At 59.5% G+C, this 19268-nt stretch overlaps 1 protein-coding gene across 5 annotated transcripts in view; it reads left to right on the forward strand.

Annotated features, from left to right (window-relative positions):
* Positions 1 to 18016, forward strand: part of DENND3 (DENN domain containing 3) — a 51072-nt gene extending 33056 nt beyond the window's left edge. For 4 of the 5 annotated variants that reach the window (XM_055313995.1, XM_055313993.1, XM_055313996.1 and 1 more), the window contains 10 exons: positions 221 to 480; positions 1098 to 1268; positions 2206 to 2335; positions 4380 to 4487; positions 7275 to 7414; positions 10568 to 10722; positions 11924 to 12057; positions 16011 to 16129; positions 16208 to 16345; positions 16425 to 18016. In XM_055313995.1, the coding sequence (XP_055169970.1) occupies positions 221 to 480; positions 1098 to 1268; positions 2206 to 2335; positions 4380 to 4487; positions 7275 to 7414; positions 10568 to 10722; positions 11924 to 12057; positions 16011 to 16129; positions 16208 to 16345; positions 16425 to 16625 (1556 nt within the window). In that variant the 3' untranslated portion in view covers positions 16626 to 18016. The remainder of the gene's footprint in view (positions 1 to 220; positions 481 to 1097; positions 1269 to 2205; positions 2336 to 4379; positions 4488 to 7274; positions 7415 to 10567; positions 10723 to 11923; positions 12058 to 16010; positions 16130 to 16207; positions 16346 to 16424) is intronic. The other variant, XM_055313992.1, reaches the window with a different exon arrangement.
* The last annotated feature ends 1252 nt before the right edge of the window (positions 18017 to 19268 follow it).

Genomic DNA, 19268 nt, shown 5'->3' on the forward strand with positions numbered 1-19268 from the left:
GTCCCCATCCCCCGGAGGGAGTGGCCACCCTGGGGGAGAGGGGAGAGAGTGCAGGGGGAGCAGGGAGGGTGCTGGGGGGGGGGGGGCGCTGAGTGCTGGCGCCACCTGCTGGCCAGTGCGGACAGCGCAGTCCAGGGGAGCTGGCCATCCTCCGCTGGCCACTGTGTCGGGGCCCTAAGAAATCTCTTTTTTTTTTTTTTTTTTTTTTTACAAAATCCAGGACACCAGAAACAGATTGACCCGGAAACATTCAAGGATTTCTACAACTGCTGGAAGGAGGCTGAGGCCGAGGCCCAGGAGGTCAGCCTGCCGCTGTCGGTGACGGAGCATCTGGATAAGAACGAGTGCGTGTACAAGCTGTCCAGCTCCGTGAAGACCAACCGCGGCGTGGGCAAGATCGCCATGACCCAGAAGCGCCTGTTCCTACTGACGGAAGGGAGGCCGGGCTACGTGGAGATCTCCACCTTCAGGAACATCGAGGTGAGCGCCGCCTGCACTGCCTGCTGCCTGGGGGCGCCCCTCCTGCCCTGGGGTGCTGGTGGGATGCTGCTGCGTCCTTGCCTCACGCCTCACGTTCAACAGGCTGGTTACACGAGTTAGCCCAGCTCTGAACGCTCGGGGAGGTGGGGGGGCGGGGGCGGCCGGCAGGTCTCCCACCCCGTCCTCCACCCCAGACTCCCTCCTGGAATTCCAGGGAGAGGTGTCTCAGGAGGCAGAGGGACCCTGTTTGAGTCCCGCGGACATCGCCCCGTGGGGATGTGTTGATGAGCTAACGGGTGCCGCTACGGCCCACCAGTTAGGGGACGCGCCTGGGTCCCCGACCTGCTGTGACCTGTGCCAACAGCAGGGTGGCACAGAGTCCTCGCTCTCTGGCCGTCTGTCTCCTCCCGCCCGGGACCGGGCCCGCAGCCTGGCCAGCCGGCTCCACCCCTGTCTCCCGGGCCTGCCTTCCCGTGACGGGGGCCCTCCGCCCCGAGGCCCTGCTGTCACGGTAGCTGCCGCTGCCCAACCTCGGGCCTGCTGCCTCCTGTCACGGACCCCGAGTCTCTGCCAGGGCCTGTGGCACTGACCGGCCTCCGCTTGTTGTGTCTCCCCAGGAAGTGAGAAGCACCACGGTCACGTTTCTGCTTCTGAGAATTCCGACTCTAAAAATTAAAGTGGTGTCCAAGAAGGAAGTGTTCGAAGCTAATCTGAAAACAGAGTGTGACCTGTGGCACCTGATGGTGAAGGAGATGTGGGCCGGGAAGAAGCTGGCCGATGACCACAAGGTCCGGGACATGGCACCTGCTCATCCCAGCCCACGGCTCCCTCTTCCCGCGCAGCTCTCGTGAGCTCGGGGGCTCAGGCTTGGTTCCGAGAGCCTGGGTCGGGCTAGAGGTGCTGCCAGCGGCCCCGGAGGCGATGTGGTTCGCGTGACCCAGCGGGTGGCCGGTGGTGCTTGGGGACACCGCGGAGGGACGGGGCTGGACTCAGGTCTGAGTTGGGTCTCCCGGGCACACCCTGCTCCAGGCGAGTCCTCCAACGCTCCGCAGGACCAGGGTCGTGGCAGGGGGCAGTTGGCGTCCTCCCCGAGGCAGCTTTACAGCCTCGCGATCCGTGTGCCTTCGCTTACTTGGCCGTGCTGTGGCTCTGAGTGCATGGAGTTAAGATTTCATGGTCATGAAGGGCACACCACGGATGGACGCACGGAGGCCCCTTGGGGCGAGGCGTCTGTCCGGTGTAAGTGGCAGGACAGGACAGCGAAGCCACGACCAGAGCGTGGGTGGGGCTCACATGGGGTAGTGCAGGGGCCGTGAAGGGGGAGCAGCCCACGGTCCACGGGGGCAACGCGGGGAGCGTCCCCAGGCCCCGGGGCCCAGACCACCGCTGCAAGGGCGGCCACCCCGTCCAGGGCCAGGTACGCTCTGACTTTACAGCCGCGGCTTTGTTCAGCACCACCCCATACAGACTAAAGCCCACGGGCCATGCAGCGCCTCTCGCTAAGCCCCGGCTGCAGGGCGAGTGGCTGCCACAGGGGTGACAGGTCCGCAGAGCCTGGGGGTCAGCTGCCTGCCCCTTGCGGCACACGCCTGCGGCCCCCGGTAGGACCAACCGGTGTTTAACTGTGATGGGCAACGGAGGTTCCAACTCCGAGTGTACCCTGCCCGTGTGGCCCTGAACGGGGACGCACCGAGCCCATGTTGAAAGGAGCCCCTTCCCCCGCAGGACCCGCAGTACATCCAGCAGGCGCTGACGCACGTCCTGCTGATGGACGCCGTGGTCGGCACGCTGCAGTCGCCCGCTGCCATCTACGCTGCCTCCAAGTTGTCTCACTTTGACAGGATGAAGAACGAAAGTAAGGGAAGTGTGTGTGACGGGGCCGTGGTGTCCTGAGCGCGCCCTCGGGCTTGTATCTGCTTGACCTTAGAATGCGTCCGCCACGTCCCCCTTCTTCCCTTTTATGCTTTCAAGTTTGTTTTTGAGTAGCACCCGTTCTGCTTTCCTGTTCCTGCCCAACATGTGACACCCCCTGCACGCTCGGTGCTGTTTGTCGGGCTTCCTGGTCGCCAGCAACAGATCTCCGCTGGCTGCTTAAGTGGAGTCGGGGTCCGCGGACGGCGGCGGAGTGGCTCCTGGGTGGCGGCGAGCTCGCAGAACTCTGCAGTTGGGACGCGCCCCCAGGACAGCTTGCAGGACCCATGTGCGCGGCCGGCGTGCACGCTGGTGCCCGCGTGGAGGCCCCCGGTGTGCTCAGTTTTCCCCAGACGGGAATTCTCAGGTCACCTGCACGTAGGTTTGAATCTGGCTCTCACATGCTGGGAGCCATATGGGGCGGGGGGTGGGGGGTGGATTTTTCAAGTCTAGGAAATAGCGAATGGGTAAGAATAAGTTTATTATTTTAGCTACTTCCCTCCATTTTAACTTCTAAATGATCTAAAGCCAACGGTTTTGCAGTTTGCATAAAGGAGAAAAAAACAGAGGCCAGCTCACCTGTCACCACCCCTTGGAGCCACATTCGCCCTGTGCTGGGTCAGCCAGCAGCGTCACGTTCATGACACGCAGGCGAAGAACACAGGGGTGTGTTTAAGACCGTCTCTAGTCCTGTTTGGGTGCGTGGTCCTTACATCAGGGCTTTACCGGGAGAGAATTTACGTGCCGCGCTCATGACGGTGGCGTATTCACGGGCTTGTGCGGCAGGAGCTGCAGAGTGAACCTGAGAACATCCTCATCACCCCAGCAAGAAACCCCGTAGCATTTAGCAGCCGCCCGCCAGCCCCCGGGCCCCCAGATCCACCCTGTCTGGATTTGCCTGATCTGGGCAGCTGACAGACACGGATCCCACAACACGTGTCCTCCCGTGGGTGGCTGCTTTCATTTGGGACGGGGCTTTCGGGTCTGCCCCCGACGCCGGGGCCTGTGTCACTCCTCTCTGAATACTGTCCATCGTGTGGGTGGACCGTTGTTTATGTGTCGTCGGCTGACCGGTTGGGCTGTTGCACCATTTGGCTGTCGTGAGTAATGCCGCTGCAAACGGGCTGTCACCTCTCCAGGGTGCACAGCTGGAGACTCGGTTCTCAATACGTTGCTCCAGAATCTCAGTTCCGGGTTTATTCGCTTCGGCCTGTTTTGCTCTTTGTCGCTCACCGTTCAGTTGTTTGTCTCCGTCCACACACACGCCTCATCTTCATCGGGAGTTTACGCACAAGCCGACTCCTTCGTAAACGGGCGACTGTCGCCGTGGTGGCAGCCGACACGTGCCCACTTCCTCTCGCTGTGCACCCTGTTCCATGTGGCAAAGGCCGGCTCCCTAGGCTCGGTGTCCTGACCCCTTGTGACCACGAGGAACTGCTCTCTGGTGTGCAGAGCTTGTGAGGGAACAGCGCTGCTCCCGGGCCTCAGTAGCTCCCAGGATGGGAGGTTTAAAAATGAAACTCTGTGAAATCCCACACGCCATCCCTGGGGGAGGCACTTGGGAACGCCGGGGACAGTGGTGGCTGTGCAGGGCGCTGCGGGCACCTGCGGGTGAGGCCAGGGACGCTGCCCGCTGTCCCCACAGCAGCCACAGCAGTGGCCCGACACGTCCACACGCCCAGGCTGGGAGACCACTCGTGGGCGAGTTCTCTCGCTTTTGTCTTGAGAGTATTTGGTCACTGAGGAGTGTCTTAGGTCCGGCCGAGTGTGGACGAGTCAGACCACACAGCCTCCTGCTGGGGAGGGAGCCGTGTCCTGCTCGCCCGCCATCTGCACACACTGCGAGGGCGGGAGGCCTCACTGTAGGGTCTGGTTTCAAGCCTACAAGGCTCTCCCCCAAAACTAACATTCTGGGGAAGGTGGGGCGTCAGCTGTGGGAGAATGCCGGTGTCCCCGGGTCGTGACACTAACAGTGCCTTGCATTTCAGTGTCCACACCAGTTCCCAGGACGACCTCGGAAACCCTGAAGCACAAGATAAACCCCTCAGCGGGAGAGACTTGCCCACACGCCGTGGACGTCCTGCTGTATACTCCAGGTGAGGGGCTGCTGGCTTCCTGCTGCTCTCTTCAGCGCTTGGGGAGTTTGGGTTTGTGTTCCAGGCCAGTCCCCACGTGAAGGGGACAGATGTGATGTACGGCCAGTGGGGGCCAGGCGGGCTGCTGCTTGTTGAGGCGGAGCCCTGAGTGAGGAGTGGAAGCTGGGGAGCCACTTGCAGACTCTACCTCGTGAAGACCAGAGCTGGGGGAGCCCACGGAGACCCCGCATCGTGGAGGCCGGAGCCGTGGGGAGCCCACGGAGACCCCACATCGTGGAGGCCGGAGCCGGGGGGAGCCTGCAGGGACTCCTATGGGGCACACATTCCATGGAGACTCAGCTCCAACCCAGCTGTTCCTCACATTGCACAGCACTTTATAGTCTAGAAAGTGCTCGTACTCATACCCTCTCCTTTGGGGGCATTTATCCTGGGCCTATTACCATAAGCGGTTGCACCCGGGATCTTGTCTTAGGAATTGTAGGTGCGTGGGTTTGCACATCTGGACAAGTGACGACACGGTTCCTGTCCATCTGGTGCGGCTGCGCATCCCTCCTCCCACACGCAGACCTCCCGGCTCCCTCCAGGCCGCGGCAGGATGAAGTACAGACAGTGAGCGCGGCCGCGGGTCTAAGCGTGAACCAAGATGTTTTTATTTAAGGCCTGACTTGTAAAGAATTGCGGCGGGAAGGTCGCTCGCAGGGCTCCCCAGGTGGAAAATAAAGGACTTCGTTCTGGGCAGAAAAGAACCTTACAGTCGGGAGCTTTGCTTCAACTCACTGGGACGTGAGGTGAGCCAGTGAGCGCCATGGGGTGCCCTTCGTGTCTCTGACTCCGCAGCTGTGCCCCAGGCCACCTGGTCCCACATGGGCAGCTTGCTGGCAAAGCCGTGTTCCAGCAGGAGGGCAGCATTTTCTCTCTTCACCCATCGTCCCGAAGACCCTGCACAGTGACAGACTGAGTGTGAAGGAGGACAGCATAGGCGGCCCCACTCCGCTGGAGACGTACAGATTGATCCGGTCAAGGCTCCCGTTGACTGCGACACCACAGACCAGTTTCATCGTGGTGTCCGGATAAATGAGTATCTCTAGACCTAAGTTGGTTTCCTGTACGTGAACGCTACCTGGACCCCGGGCCTCCTGTCGTGATCGACTAGGTAGCTCAGACCAACTTCCCTCCGAGAACATCTAGAAGGGCCAACGTAGAAAACCGCCATGAAGAACGACAGACCCCCTTTGTCCTGTGGAGCGTCTGCCAGCCCTGGCAGTGGTGCCTGAGGAACGGAGCAGAGCTTTGGGCAGCGCTGACGAGAGAGAGGGACAAAGTGCTCAGGACCTGCTGAGAAGGGGAGCGCTGGTAAACCCGTTCGTGGTGGCTCCAGGCTCCAAGGGTTCCCCGAACAATAAGGAGCCAGCCCCCGGCCCCGAAGCCCAGCCTCGTAGCATCCCAGTGCCTGGTGGGCTTGAGGAGTGTGTAGGGCGGTATCTCCCCAAGGCCCAGGAAGCCAGTGGAGTGACTGTCCCAGAGAGATCGACACCTTTGTGCTTCCTTGACTTGTGACAGAGGTGACTGACGGAGTGGGGGTTCGAGGGAAAGACAGTCCTCACCCTACATGACATCGGTTGGGACGTCGTGCATCCATATGGAAAACGCGAAGCTTGCCGCACCTCAGGTCACACGCAGTCAGTTCCAAGTCGATGGAAACCACGAACAAACATAAATGGCAAAAGCAGTCAAGCTTCTAGTAGCTGACGTAGAGGAACATGACCTTGGGGTGAAGGAGGAAGCCTACAGCAGCACGAGCCATGAAGGAAGAGGTTGGTGGATTTGACTATTGAGATTACGGGCTTTAAGAAGACACTTTTGGGGCGTCTGGGTGCCTCAGTGGGTGAAGCATCTGCCTTCGGCCCAGGTCATGATCCCGGGGTCCTGGGATCGAGCCCCGTGTTGGGCTCCCTGCTCAGTGGGGAGGCTGCTTCTCCCCCTGCGCGCCCCTGACACACACACCACCCCTGCTGTCTTGCTCGCTCAAGTAACTAATACAATCTTTTCAAAAAGATACTTTCCCGAGCGTGAACAGGGTAGGCCCAGACTTGGACAGGGTGCTGGCAGCACAGCAGAACCAAGGCGGGCTCGCGTCCAGGACGCGTACAGAATGGCTACAGATCAAAAATAGCACCACCCAGATCAAACACAGCAAGGGACCTAACAGCTCGCCACGAAGATCTCCTCCACGTGGCCGTCAGGGCCGTCAGCCAGATGTGCCATCAGGGAAACCCAAATCAGCCACGGTCCAAAAGCCCGAATATCTGCACCATCAGAGTGGCCCAAATGAAGGACTGTCACCACCGAGTGTGGGTGCGGATGTGGAGCAAGAGGAAGTCTGGTGCGCCCTTGGAGGGGGTGCCCTGGGACGGCTCAGGGGCTCCTGCCCCACTCTGCCCCCACCCTCCCCGCCGGCCCCTGTCCCTGGCCCACACCTGCTTCTGCTGCTCTGCTGGGGGCGCTGGTCTTCCCGAGGCTCACCCATCCCCCAGACCCCGGGTCCACAAAGCCACCCTGGCCGGGTCCCCGGTCAGCAGTCATCGTCTGTGTGGTCCTCTGACTGAAGCCAGCTCATCTCCTCCCGGGGGCACGGTAGTTCAGGATGTGCTCCCCCTCCTGGCCCCGGCACCAGCTTGGTGCCCGGCCCTCGGCAGGTGCTCAGAGGTGCCCGAGGAAGGGCGCCCGTCGGGCTGCGCATCAGAGGGTTTCCCTCTAACAACATGTGTGGCTTTCTTACTTCCTCAGGGCATCTAGACCCAGCAGAAAAAGTAGAGGACGCCCACCCCAAGTTATGGTGTGCTCTGGACGAAGGCAAGGTGACCGTGTTTGACGCTTCCTCTTGGACGATTCACCAGCAGTGCTTCAAAGTGGGCGCCTCCAAGTTGGTGAGTAAGCAGAGGGCCATCGGACGAGGCCACTGCCCACATCAGGTTGTGGATTCTGGAAGGATGGAAATGTCCACTGCACGCGGCAGCGGGATGCGTGTCATTGCACGGCATCGTGAGGTTTTCAACTAAATGTGAACTTGTCCCGTCCTCTAAATGTTCTTATTTATGTGACCAGATGGTGGCTCCTGCCACCCCTAGCCTGGAATCTGAAGCTGGATTCCAGGGACGCGGAGGGCAGGGTCGTAGCTCGCGCGTACATCTCTGACCCCGGGCAGACACACGCATTATCCTAACGCATTTGGGGTTGGAAACCAACAACAGGTCGAACCATATGGGCAGGATACGGAGGCTTGAGCTTTTAGACTGATGACTTTTTCATTTAAATGAAGTTGATTACATCAGCTTGTGCAGAACAGCACCCCCCACCCCCCCGCCCCTCGGCCCAAGGTCCTGTGTGAGGCCTGTAGCCGCCAGGGGGGCGAGCTGCACGGTGGGAACATGTCACGGGCACCGGAGTTTGCAGGTGGGGAGGCGCTGCTGCTCCAGGGCTCCTCCTGGTGTCCAGCTCAGTGACCCCCCGCCCCCCCACCCCCACCACCACTGCTCCGAGGTTAGAAAAGCAGCTGCTGCTGCAAGAGGCAGTGCTAGAAGTCCTCATGCCCTCCCGCCTCCATTAACGTGGGAGTTTGGCGCCTCCATGGTCAGCACCACCAGGTATCAGGTTGGGTGGCCACGTTCCATCCTTTCAAAATAATGTGGCAATCTGAGGCACAGACTGGGCTTCCAGAACCGCTGTGAACAACAGAAATACTGTGAATTCAGATGCAGGTGTTGCTGGGGGGCTGGGCTCATCCTCCGCTGCGTGAATGGCGAGCCTCCTGTGAGCAAGGCAGTAAGCGGTCACTGAATTACACCCCCCCCCCCGCCCCCGGGTCCATGCGGCAAGCCCCAGGTGGTAAAGTGACAGGACCCAAGATACCGTATTCACTACGGTCTAATAATGCTTGAGACCGAGCACGAGGAGAAACGGAGGAAATCGTTTTTGTGCTAAATTTTATGTTTTTCCGGTTGAATCTTAGTCGTATGCGTTTCAAAGATTTTCTCATAACCGAATAACGGAAAATCCAAAGGCTGCGTGGTGCGGCGACCTCTGCTGCCCCCAGCTAGGCTGGGCAACGGTTAGGGAGAGCAGGAAGTTATCCCGGGGGTGTGTGAAAACACCTTCGTGCTCGTCTCCCCGAGATTCCCCGTACTGTTTGACAAGGAAGACGCTGGGGTCATTATCTCAAGAAAACGCCGCCGCCTCTGAAAGTGGAAGTTCAAAGTAGCTCATCTAAGCGATCTTTGGGCCACTAAAGAAAGACATTTTACTAGAATCATACCAGTTCTCAGGTAGATGCCTCAAAAGAAAGGGCTTTTTGCTTTTAGTATTTTTTTATACCAAACAAGTAAACTTTTTTTTTTTTTTAAGATTTTATTGTGTGAGGGGATCCCTGGGTGGCTCAGTGGTTTAGTGCCTGCCTTTGGCCCAGGGCGCGATCCTGGAGTCTCGGGATCAAGTCCCGCATCGGGCTCCCGGCATGGAGCCTGCTTCTCTCTCTCTCTCTCTCTCTCTCTCTCTCTCTGTCTATCATGAATAAATCTTAAAAATAAATAAAAAAAACCAAAATCATTAAAAAAAAAAAAAGATTTTATTGTGTGAGAGAGACACAGTGCACATGTGAGAGTGAGCACAAGCCGGGGGAGGGGCAGAGGCAGAGGGAAGCAGACACCCCACCGAGCAGGGAGCCTGGGACTGGAGCCCGGGACCCCGAGATCGTCACCTGAGCCGAAGGCAGACGCTGAACCAGTGAGCCCCCCAGGCGCCCCAGAGAGGGTGTTTTCAAGTGACTAACTGAAATTAGTAAGCTAGCATCCTTTCCTAACTTGCGGGAATGGTTATCGGAAAAAATTTCATTGGTAAAATTAAAACTGTCGATTTTCAGGGCGCCTGGGGGGCTCAGTGGGTTAAGCGTCTGTCTGACTCGGGTCATGATCTCAGGGTCCTGGGGTCGAGCCGCATCGGGCTCCCCGCTCAGCGGGGGTGTGCTGCCCTCTCTGCCCCTCCCCTGGCTCACGCGCACGCTCTCTCTGCAATAAATAAAATATTTGAAAATAAATAAATAAACTACCAATTTCTACAAAGCTCTGTCTCCTGACCTGACGAGGAGCAGCCCTCGGCCGCCCCTGCGTGATTGTCAGCGGGCAGACCTCCTCCTCACCCCGCGACATGACGCAGGCTTTACTCTTTGAAATCCACTTGTGTTTGAAAATCTCCGACGTTTGTTCAGCTACCAGGGCCGCGTAGCACGTCAGGAGGACGGAGAAGGGAAAGTGGCTCATAAACCAGGAAGTGAGGCAGCGGGAAGCTGGCAGGAAGGAAGGTGCCAGGAGCATCCGTCGGGGACGCGGCCACACACGCTGCGACCCTCACGCACAGGCGGCTGCGCCCCATGCGTTCCGTGCCGGGCCCGGCGCTCTCGGCGTCTGGGTCCTGGGTGTCCTGGGTGTCGAGTTGCCGACAGCCTTCGTGCGACCGTTGGTGGCGGGCCTTGCCAAGCCAAGTCCTCCGGAGCCCTCCCGGCTGCGGAGCGGTTCTGCTTGTAGCTCCTAAACGGTCCTGGTTATTTGCAGACTCCGCGCGGGCAAGTTCTGCAGCTTGAAGGTTACCCTGTAACTGAACAAACAGGGTGCGTGCAGGGCCATCCACGCACACCCGTCACCGCGGGGAGACGGGCCGTCGGAAGTGCACGCTCCCAGCGGAGGTCCAACCAGCTGTGGCCCTGCTGCCCCGTTTCAGCTCATACCTTAGACAAGTGTCCTCACGGCCTATTTAGTGGTTGTTGCCTTTTTGCGGTTTCCTGGTGATTTCTGCTGCTAAGAGAGGCCCCCAGCAGGGAGCTGCGCTGCCGTGCACTGTCGGGCCTTCCAGATGGAGTGGTAAACACACGACGAGTTTATGTGCGGGTCAGTGGACAGCATGTGCCCGGGGCTCCAGCAGCCTGGTGCGTGTCCCCCCAGAGTGTCCCCCAGAGCGGAGGCGCCGTGTCTGCAGGGACTCGATGGGTTAGGACCACTGTGACCTCCCGTTTCTTCCTGTCCTGCCATCAGAACTGCATGGTGATGGCAGAGCAGAACCAGGTGTGGGTTGGCTCGGAGGACTCGGTCATCTACATCATCAACATCCACAGCATGTCCTGCAACAAGCAGCTCACCGACCACCGCTCCAGTGTCACGGACCTGGTTGCTCAGAACGGAACACCCAGGTACGGCCAGGCTGTGCAGGGAGAAGGGGCCGCTCGGTCCCGGGTGGGTCGGGGGCCCTAGCGGGACGTTGCTGTGGGCGCCTGCCGACAGGGCCAGGTCTGTGTGAGCCAAGTCAGGATGTTCCTGTTCGTTCTGGTCCCGAGCACAGAGCAGCGGGTCTGTCCTGTAGGCCAGCTCCGGGGAAGGCCTGGTGCTCGGTGGCAGGTGGCACGTGGCCTTCCTCGCCTGTTCTTGGCGTCTGTGCTCCGCCCGAGATCTGTGGCTTCAGACACCTCACTCCCGTGGTGTCTCCACACAGCGCTTCCTGTGTCCAGACTTCCTTCCTGTAAGGACGCTGGTCATGTGGGTTAGGGTCTCCCTGTGCACGTGAACTTGGGCGCCCCCGTGGAGGCCTCCTTCCAATCCTGAGGGCCTGGGGTGGGGAGGACTCCAGCGTACCTTTTTGGGGGCTGTGGTTCAGCCCGTAGGCGTGTTTGCTTCCTTCCCCATCTTCACTGTACGAGGAACGTCCGCTCAAAGGCAGGCACCCGGTCTGTTCTCTCTGCTGTGTGTCCCGAGTCAGGACAGGGCCTGGCACCCGGGAGGTGCCCAGGGGAGACACGAGAACGAGGAGGGTCCCCTCCTTCGGTGAAGGGGGCGGAGGCTCAGTGAGCATATGACCCGTGCGGGTCGCCAACTTCATGCAGGCAGCCCGGCCTGGGGCATGGGTGCCCCGGCTCCGCTGTCCCCTCCGTCAACCCTCCCCGCCACCTCATCCCCGGGGTTTGGGGGCGCTGTCGTCTGCAGTCGGGCCCGGCTCAGAACATAAGGCGCTAACCTGAAAGTTAACCCAACCCCGGGTAGCGCCCACCCCCTCCTGCAGCCGTGGGCAGCCCACGGGGTGCTGATGGTGACCTTGGGCGGGGACGGCGCCCGGCTGGGCCTCGCCCTGGGTCGGGGCTCGATTCGGCTCCGCGGCCCTGTTACGGTTCTGCACAGACGGCGGCAGACGCTGAGGGGCAAGGCCAGGCATCCCCGGGACACTGTCTTCTCCTGCCGGGTCGGTCTTGTCGGAGCCATGTGCTCTCTGGCGGCATGGATCGTCTTTCTTGGGCGTCACTTATCATCCCTGCTGTGGCTCTTTCTGTCGCAGCAGCGTCACGCTCGTCTGGGTTAAGGGGTTTAGAAGCCTGACTCACACTTGTCTGTTTGCACCACCAGCAAGGTGTACTCGTGCAGCGCGGACGGGATGGTCCTGGCGTGGAACGTGAGCACCCTGCGCGTGACCAGCAGGTTCCAGCTGCCGGGCGGCGGGCTCTCGTCCATCAGCCTGCATGACGGCTGCCTGTGGTGCTGTAAGTCCCGGCCCTCGCGTCCACCCGGGCCCCGCTCTCGGCAGAGGAGGCTCCCCGGGAGGTGGCGGCCTGTTCCCTCCGCTGAGCACGTTCCCAGCCTTCCAGCCCCTGCTGTGCTCGCTGGCTCCCGCTCCCCTCCTGTGTTCAGCTCCCCGGGGCTCCCCTCCTCCAGGGCTCCCCTCCTCCACAGCCTCCTGCGCTCGCTGGACCCTGCTGGGAGCGTGAACCTGGCCCTCATGCTCCCGGGAATCATCGTGCCCCTTCCAGCCACGGCCCTGGCATGGGGTGTGCGGCCCACGTCCCCCAGCGGTGCGCAGGTGGGGCAGGGCCGCGTCACCACGGGCCCCAGGCCAGGCATTTGCCCGGGGTGTGACAGGAGGCGCGGAGGCTATGCCTGGTGGTGCATGTCCTGCATCTCTGAGTGTCCTGGGGCACGAGCGTGGCCCGCACTGTGACTCTTCCCCGGCACATGCCAGACACCAGGGGGATAGTCGCGAAGGCAGGGTTTTCAACTGGAAGCGTATTTTACCCATGGCCAGGTGCACAGTCGTGGGTGTTTGTTGGCTGGTGACAAGGTGCACGCCACATAACCAGCCACCGACCCAGACAAGGCATGTCTCCATCTCAGCAGAAGGCTGCGCCCATCAGGGGCTGGGGCAGCGGGGGGAGCTGCCCATTCCCGAACCTTCCCTGCATGGACCCCGCGGCAGGGGCCCTTGGTGTTCAGGGAGCCCCCCGTGCTCAGGAGCATCCGTGATGTTGCCTGCAGTCGCTCCTGCTGCGGAGGTCTCAGAGCTCGTGGTCCGTGGTCATCCGGGGGTTAACCCCGTGTTCACCCTGAGATACCCTCAGATTCTCCTCCGAAGCTGCCGCACTGTTTCACCAAAACCTGTTCTGGTTTTAGCCGTCAGCGCCCTGGTGGCCGTGTGCGGTGGCATCGCATGGTGGCCTGGTGGCCGTCCCGTCCCTGTGTCTGCAGAAATGTCTGTGCGTCGGTCTGCTCACCCCTCTCTAGCGCTCTAGCGCCGTTACGACAGGTGTGGGCACGAGCCCACCGTCCTTACCTCCTTCTCCCTCCCACCTGTCCTCTTGTTAGTCTAGAAGGCAGGAGAGAATCTTTTAAAGATTTTATTCATTTATTCATGAGAGACACAGAGAGAGGCAGAGACACAGGCAGAGGGAGAAGCAGGCTCCACACGGGGAGCCCGAGGTCACGCCCTGGGCCAAAGGCAGATCCTCAACCGCTGAGCCACCCGGGGCCCCACTCCTAGTATTTCTGTCATCCATTTTTCCCTTGTATCTTCTGGGATTTTCATTATATATATACACGTACATGTGTGTATGTACATATAAATGCATACGTATTTATTCTAGAATTATGTAATATTATAATATAAACAAATAATATAATGATATTCTAATATATACAGGAGGCTATTTGATACTGTCCCAGAGATCTCAGGCATGGCTAGAATTTTTCCTCCTCCTCCTCCTCTGCTTCACCTTGGTGAAGGCCCTTCCTTCCTTCCTTCCTTCCTTCCTTCCTTCCTTCCTTCCTTCCTTCCTCCCTCTGTCTGCGGCTGCACCTGTCCAGATTTTCATTTCAGCCCGAGAATTTCTGATTTCTCTCCTGCATTCTTCATGTCCACCATCCTCTCCGCATCTTCCTGTAAGTTTTTTTTTTTTTCCTGTAAGTTTTTTAACTTACTCGTAGTTTTGGTCTAAAGCCCTTCTCTGCGGGGTCCTGGCTCATCTGTGAGTCTGCTTGTGTGCACTGCTCTTTCCGTCGGGCTTTAGTCATTCCCTCACGTTTGACATGATGGAGTTTATTGTGTCCGGGGTGTTGTTGATGACACAGCAAGGAGAGACGTGGGTCATGTCCTTCTGTAAAGACCATTAGGGCTCGTTCTAGATGGTCATTAAATGACTTACTGGCCAGTCATTTTAACCCTGTGCAGAGGCTTGGTTTTAGGCTTTTGTGGGGTAAATGCACTTCACTTGTGACCTTAGTCTTGGAGCACGTAACACCTGTTCTGGCTGTAATCACCCTCCAGGAACACATGGGCTTTATACGAAGCCTCTCTGGCTTGGGGAGCCACAACTCTGCTTTCTGCTCTTTATACAGTTTAGGAGCCAGACTAGGATCTGAGAATCCATACGTGCATTTGTGGGCTCCCTCATTTTGGGGTATTTCCTCTTTCCAGGTGCATTGGCAGCCCCACACCGTACCCTCAAGCGGGGGCACTGACTGCAGCGTCAGTGAGAACCGGGGGCGCCCTGGGGAAGCCCTGGGAGTGTGTGCAGGTTGCAAGTTTACCTCTCTCCTTTCAAGGACCGCGTGCCTCAGGCTTGGTCGGTCTCGAGGGGCGGTCAGGCTGTCAGGTGTGTGTGTCCGGCGGGATGGTGCCCGTTGCATACAGTGAGGGAGAGGACAGAGCACAGAACCCTGTTTATTTTCTAAGTTAACTTCATACACTGAGTAGTCTCCTATTTAACAATCACGAGAAAGGTGGGGTTTCTCTAGAAAACCAAGAGCAGGTGCCCGAGAAGTGTTGTCATGAGTCTCTTTTTGAACGAGAGCAACAAGCGGAAAACCCGGTCCTTGGTCAGATGTCCCCAGCGCAGAGGTGGGGACCAGGTCAGGTCTCAGAGCAGGACGTCTGTGCACGGAGGCAGGGCCTGACTGAGGGGCCGCAACCTCCCGCTCTGGTCCAGCAGCGCTGCCTCGGTCCTCCGTGTCTTCCCTCGGGTCCCCCGTGCCTGCGTGCGGGTCATCTTCCAGGAGGGAGCCCACCACCCCCGGCCCACGCCCCAGGGCCCAGGCTGCGGCCTTCAGGTGGCTGCATGCAGGTTCAAATCCAGGCTTTGTCGCCGGACGGCTGGTCCCTTGGAGTCGGTCTTTGAAAAGTGAGATAGACTACGGGCCTTCCCCGCGGGCTCGCTAACGGCCGCGAGATGCGAGAGGCAAAGTGCCGTCATTCTCAGAGGGCCGCGCGTGGGGCACCATGGCCCTGCTCTGCAGCTCCCGCCCTCGAGCCCTGCCCTGTCCCGCATCCCCTCCTGCTGGGGCCACTTCCTGGGGCTGCGTGTCGGGTGCGCTGAGGAGGGTCCCAGGGCAGGACACTCTCCCCAGGGCGGCCCGTGTTTCCCGAACCAGTGGCAGCATCGCAAGGGCCTCACCAGTTCGCCCAAGTGGATGAAGGCGTACCTGGCCGGCAGCTGTCACAGTCCAGGACTGAAACCCCAGCGGCCGCGGGCAAGGGGCCCCTGTGGCGTGGCCGGGGGCCAGAGGGTGACCCGCAGGCCGCTCGCCCGCTGCAGGAAGCCAGAGCAGCAGGTTCTGACTGGTGTCTCCCCAGGTCCCGGGGTCAGAGCCGCCCTCTGCATCTGGCTGGTGCTCCCAGAGGTGGGCCTGCGCCCTCCCGGCCCCTCCTGTCTCCCCGATGCCGGCACACGGGGTGGGTTCAGCTGGGGGCAGGGGGCCCGTGCAGGGAGTGCAGGAGGGAGACAGCCCCACACACCCGGCCTGGGCCTGAGTGTGCCCCTGGTCCGCCCCGCGGCCTGGCTTCCCGCCCCGTGCCACTGTCCCCAGACCTGCAGCCCCGGCACCATGGCGACTCTTAGTTCACAAGGAGACGTTTTCTTAGAGGGATTCAGAGAAAACAGAAGCGCTGAGGGGCATGTGGCGCAGTCGCCTTCATCCCCAACGCGGGAGAACTGGCTGTGGCTTCGGGGAGAGGAGATCCCAAACCGGGCAAGACGGTTCCCCGGGCCCTCGCTGGGTCCGCGGTGGGGCTGCGGGCGGTGGCCCCCGTCAGGGGCAAGGGTGGGGCTGACAGTCACCGAGGTTGCTGGGAGCGCTGGGCCAGCGCCAGCACAGGACGATGGCTCCAACTGCTTCGTCCCTGTGCCCGGGCGTCCCCGTCCCCCACGCTGGCTCCTTCCGTCTACAGGTACAGGGACCAGTATCGTGGCCATGATGACCAGCGGGCTCCTCTGTCAAGAACTGAAGGTCAGCGAGAACTTCAAGGAGATGAGCACGTCCTTCGTGGGTTTCCAGCTCCTCCCCCAGGTACCTGTCCCGGCAGCACCGTCCAAGACGGCTCGGGTGCCGTGGCCGCCAGCAGCCTCACGGTGACTTGTGTTTCAGCAGGAGCAGCTCTGGGTGGCGTGCGCCGGACTGGCCAGCATCTACATCTGGAGCCTGGCGGACCTGACGCAGCCTCCTCACCGGGTCCCCCTTCAGGACTGCTCCGAGGTCAGCTGCATGATCAGAGTGAAGCAGCAGGTAAGGCAAGCACCCCCAGCGTCCCCAAGCGCACCTCCAGGGGCCTCCCTTCCCTACCACCCTCGTTTGTCCTTGGCAGATCTGGGTAGGCGGCACTGGCCTGTCCCAGGGCCTGGCCAGAGGGAAAATCTACGTGATTGACGCCGAGAGGAAGACGGTGGCAAAGGAGCTGGTGGCCCACATAGACAGGGTGACAACGCTCTGCTCGGCGGAGGACAGATACGTGCTGAGCGGGTCGGGCGGGGGCGAGGGGAAGATTGCCATCTGGAAGGTCGAGTAAACGGGGGGCAGACGGGCCGAGTGGGGCTGTGCTCTGCGGGCCCCGCCCTCCTGCCCCCCCCACCCGTGCTCCCCCAAAAGGTGGGCCGGGGAGCCAGTCGGGGCCCCAGGGGGGTGGGGGTGTGTGGCTGCATGGCTCTCTACTGTCCCGGTTGAACTGTACCCACAGCGTTTCGGGCTGGTGCTTCGCAGGCAGGCAGCAGGGTCAGGTTGCTATGAAGTTGCGGTGCGTGCTGTCTAGAACCTTCCGGAGCCCACGAGCAGGGGCCAGCACCAGGGCAGGGAACGGTTTAACCAAAGCACCACCTATGACCCGCTAGCCTCAGGCCGCTGGTTTGCGTTTCCTCTACTTCATTCAGCACAAGTAGAGTAAGCGTCGGGTTTAGGGGCGACCCACAGCCTTAAGCTGACCTCGTTCCCAGCAAAGCTGTAAGAGGAGGTGTGTTTAAATGACCACTTTGTGCTTGAACACATCCGTGCCTCCTCTCGCTGTGCCCATGCCGAGCAGGGGCCCGCGGAGGGGACAGAGGGGACAGGGCTGGGCTAGCTGAGGCAAGCTCTGTGTTGGTTTTTTTTTTCCTTTAATGACAAGTTTTTATGACGAAGAAACCCAGGGAGACTTTCCTGGCTCTCCCAAAGATCACAGTTTCATCTGTAGCTCCACCTAAAATAGCAGAATGTATAATCGAGTGTTCTAGAAGTCACTGCCGCTCACAGGGACGTCATTTCCACCGTCCGCAGCTTGTGTGCACCGTGTGTCTCCATAGATGGTGCTGTATTATTGAACTGAAGACGATCCTACTCGCTAAAGTAAACATTTGGGGAAAAAAAGAACCTCTTACACATTTTTACTACAATATTGAGATTCACTCCCTCGGTGTCCAGCGAGAAAGGCTTTGGCATAGTTCCCGGATGTGGAGGGAGCATCCGCCTCACAGCAGCGTGTGCGGGCCTGCGGCCTGTCCCCGAAGGACCCAGCAGAGCTCAGCCGCATGGGGGCGGCTGCCGGAACACAGACGCCGCACCAGACCTCACTCACCCCGAGACAGGGCCGAGTGAGGTTTCAGTAGCACCTGGAACCCCCAGATGAAAGCTTCGACCAGACCTTGGTCTGCATCTGCAAGGTCCAGATCACGGACCCAGATGTTGGGGTGTTCTGGGGGTGCGGTGCCGGGGACAGCCAGGCGGCCTCAGGTGCCTACAGAGGGCGTGTCCCTGACTTCCAGGAGGAGGACTCAGCCGCAGCAAAGGACAGACGTTGAATTCTGCTTTTGTAAACACATGAACAACTACAGTCAATCCTGTCAAAAATACTCATAAATTATTTAATGTCAGTCCACACATAACCAGGTATTTTCACCTCATCAATAATAAACTCCTTTGTTTATTAAACGCTGTCCTGTCTCTTACTTTACCCACATTAAGGGGAGGGAGAGCTGCAGAATAGCACGGGAACATGCTGGGTTTGCTCTTGACGCCCTCTCAGCGCCCATCGAGTTATTTTAATGTGCACTTTTCGTTCCCTTTATTCGTGGTGATTATTTCCAAGGTCTTACTTGACGGTGATAGAGTGGCCAGCGGGGGTGGTTAGAGTGGAAAGGGCGCTTTATGCCTTTGGTGTTTCCTCTGTGCTTTGAAGAGGTTCCGTGATGAACGATTTGTCACGGGAAAGCCCCAGATGAGCTGGAATTCATTAGACAGACGGTGCCTTCCCTGCCTTGGCTTCAGAAACCTGGATTAAGTTGGTACAGAAAAAAAAAAAAGCATTTATCTTGAACGAGAAGCCAATCTACTTTAATATGATTTCAGCTCTCCGGCTGTATTTCAAACAAGAGACGAGAAAGCGTGCTTTGGGGTGCGGGCTCGGCTCTCAACACCAATCCAGAGCTCGCCCCGCTCCTGTTACTGCGGAAGTCGCACAGATGATCGCCTGGTACCATCTTTAGGATTTGCTTTCTGAAGATATGGACACATCAGCTGCTCTCAGAGGACAACCTTGCAATCAGATGTGATTGTAGCATCTGAATTAAAAGTGGATGGCTTCTATTTCTAGAAGATTCCTTAGGAAGATAAAGGGGCGCTTTCTCTGCATGGCTGGGGAGGGCGTGGATAGAAAGCCAGGCAGAGTTGCCCTGCTGCCTCTGCTGCCCGGAATTGTTTGGATTTCTTGCAGCAAAGCCATGGGATCGCCTGGAGGGGAGAGGCTCAGACACTCGGAAACTAGTTTCTCACTGTGCTGCTACTGCTCAGCTCTAGGGCGACCCCGAGCACTCACAGGACTCCAGAGCTCTGGGTTTCTGTGCCGTGGAACAGAGGTGGCCCGAGGCCCAGGGTGAGGCCCAAGGACCGGGGCCCTGGTCCAGGCCTTGCCTGTGAAGCCCTGGACTGGGCTAGTGACTAAGAAGGGCCCTCGACTGCTGGGCCCAGGAACAGCCCGGAGAGTAGGCCAGCCAGGCTGCTTTGTGGGACGCTCGTGAACATACTCAGAGCCTGTAAACTCGTGACCGTGGCTGCAGTGCCCTCGGAAAGGCAAGTCCGAGTCCTGACCCCAGAGCCTGTGGTGTGGCCCCGGAGTTCTGGAGAGGAGGTCATCCTGGGTGAGGGCGGGCCCTAAACACAATGACAGGTGTCCTGAGAAGACGCA

This window comes from Nyctereutes procyonoides, unplaced genomic scaffold (assembly GCF_905146905.1).
Source record: "Nyctereutes procyonoides isolate TBG_1078 unplaced genomic scaffold, NYPRO_anot_genome, whole genome shotgun sequence".
Classification (NCBI taxonomy): Eukaryota; Metazoa; Chordata; class Mammalia; order Carnivora; family Canidae; genus Nyctereutes; species Nyctereutes procyonoides.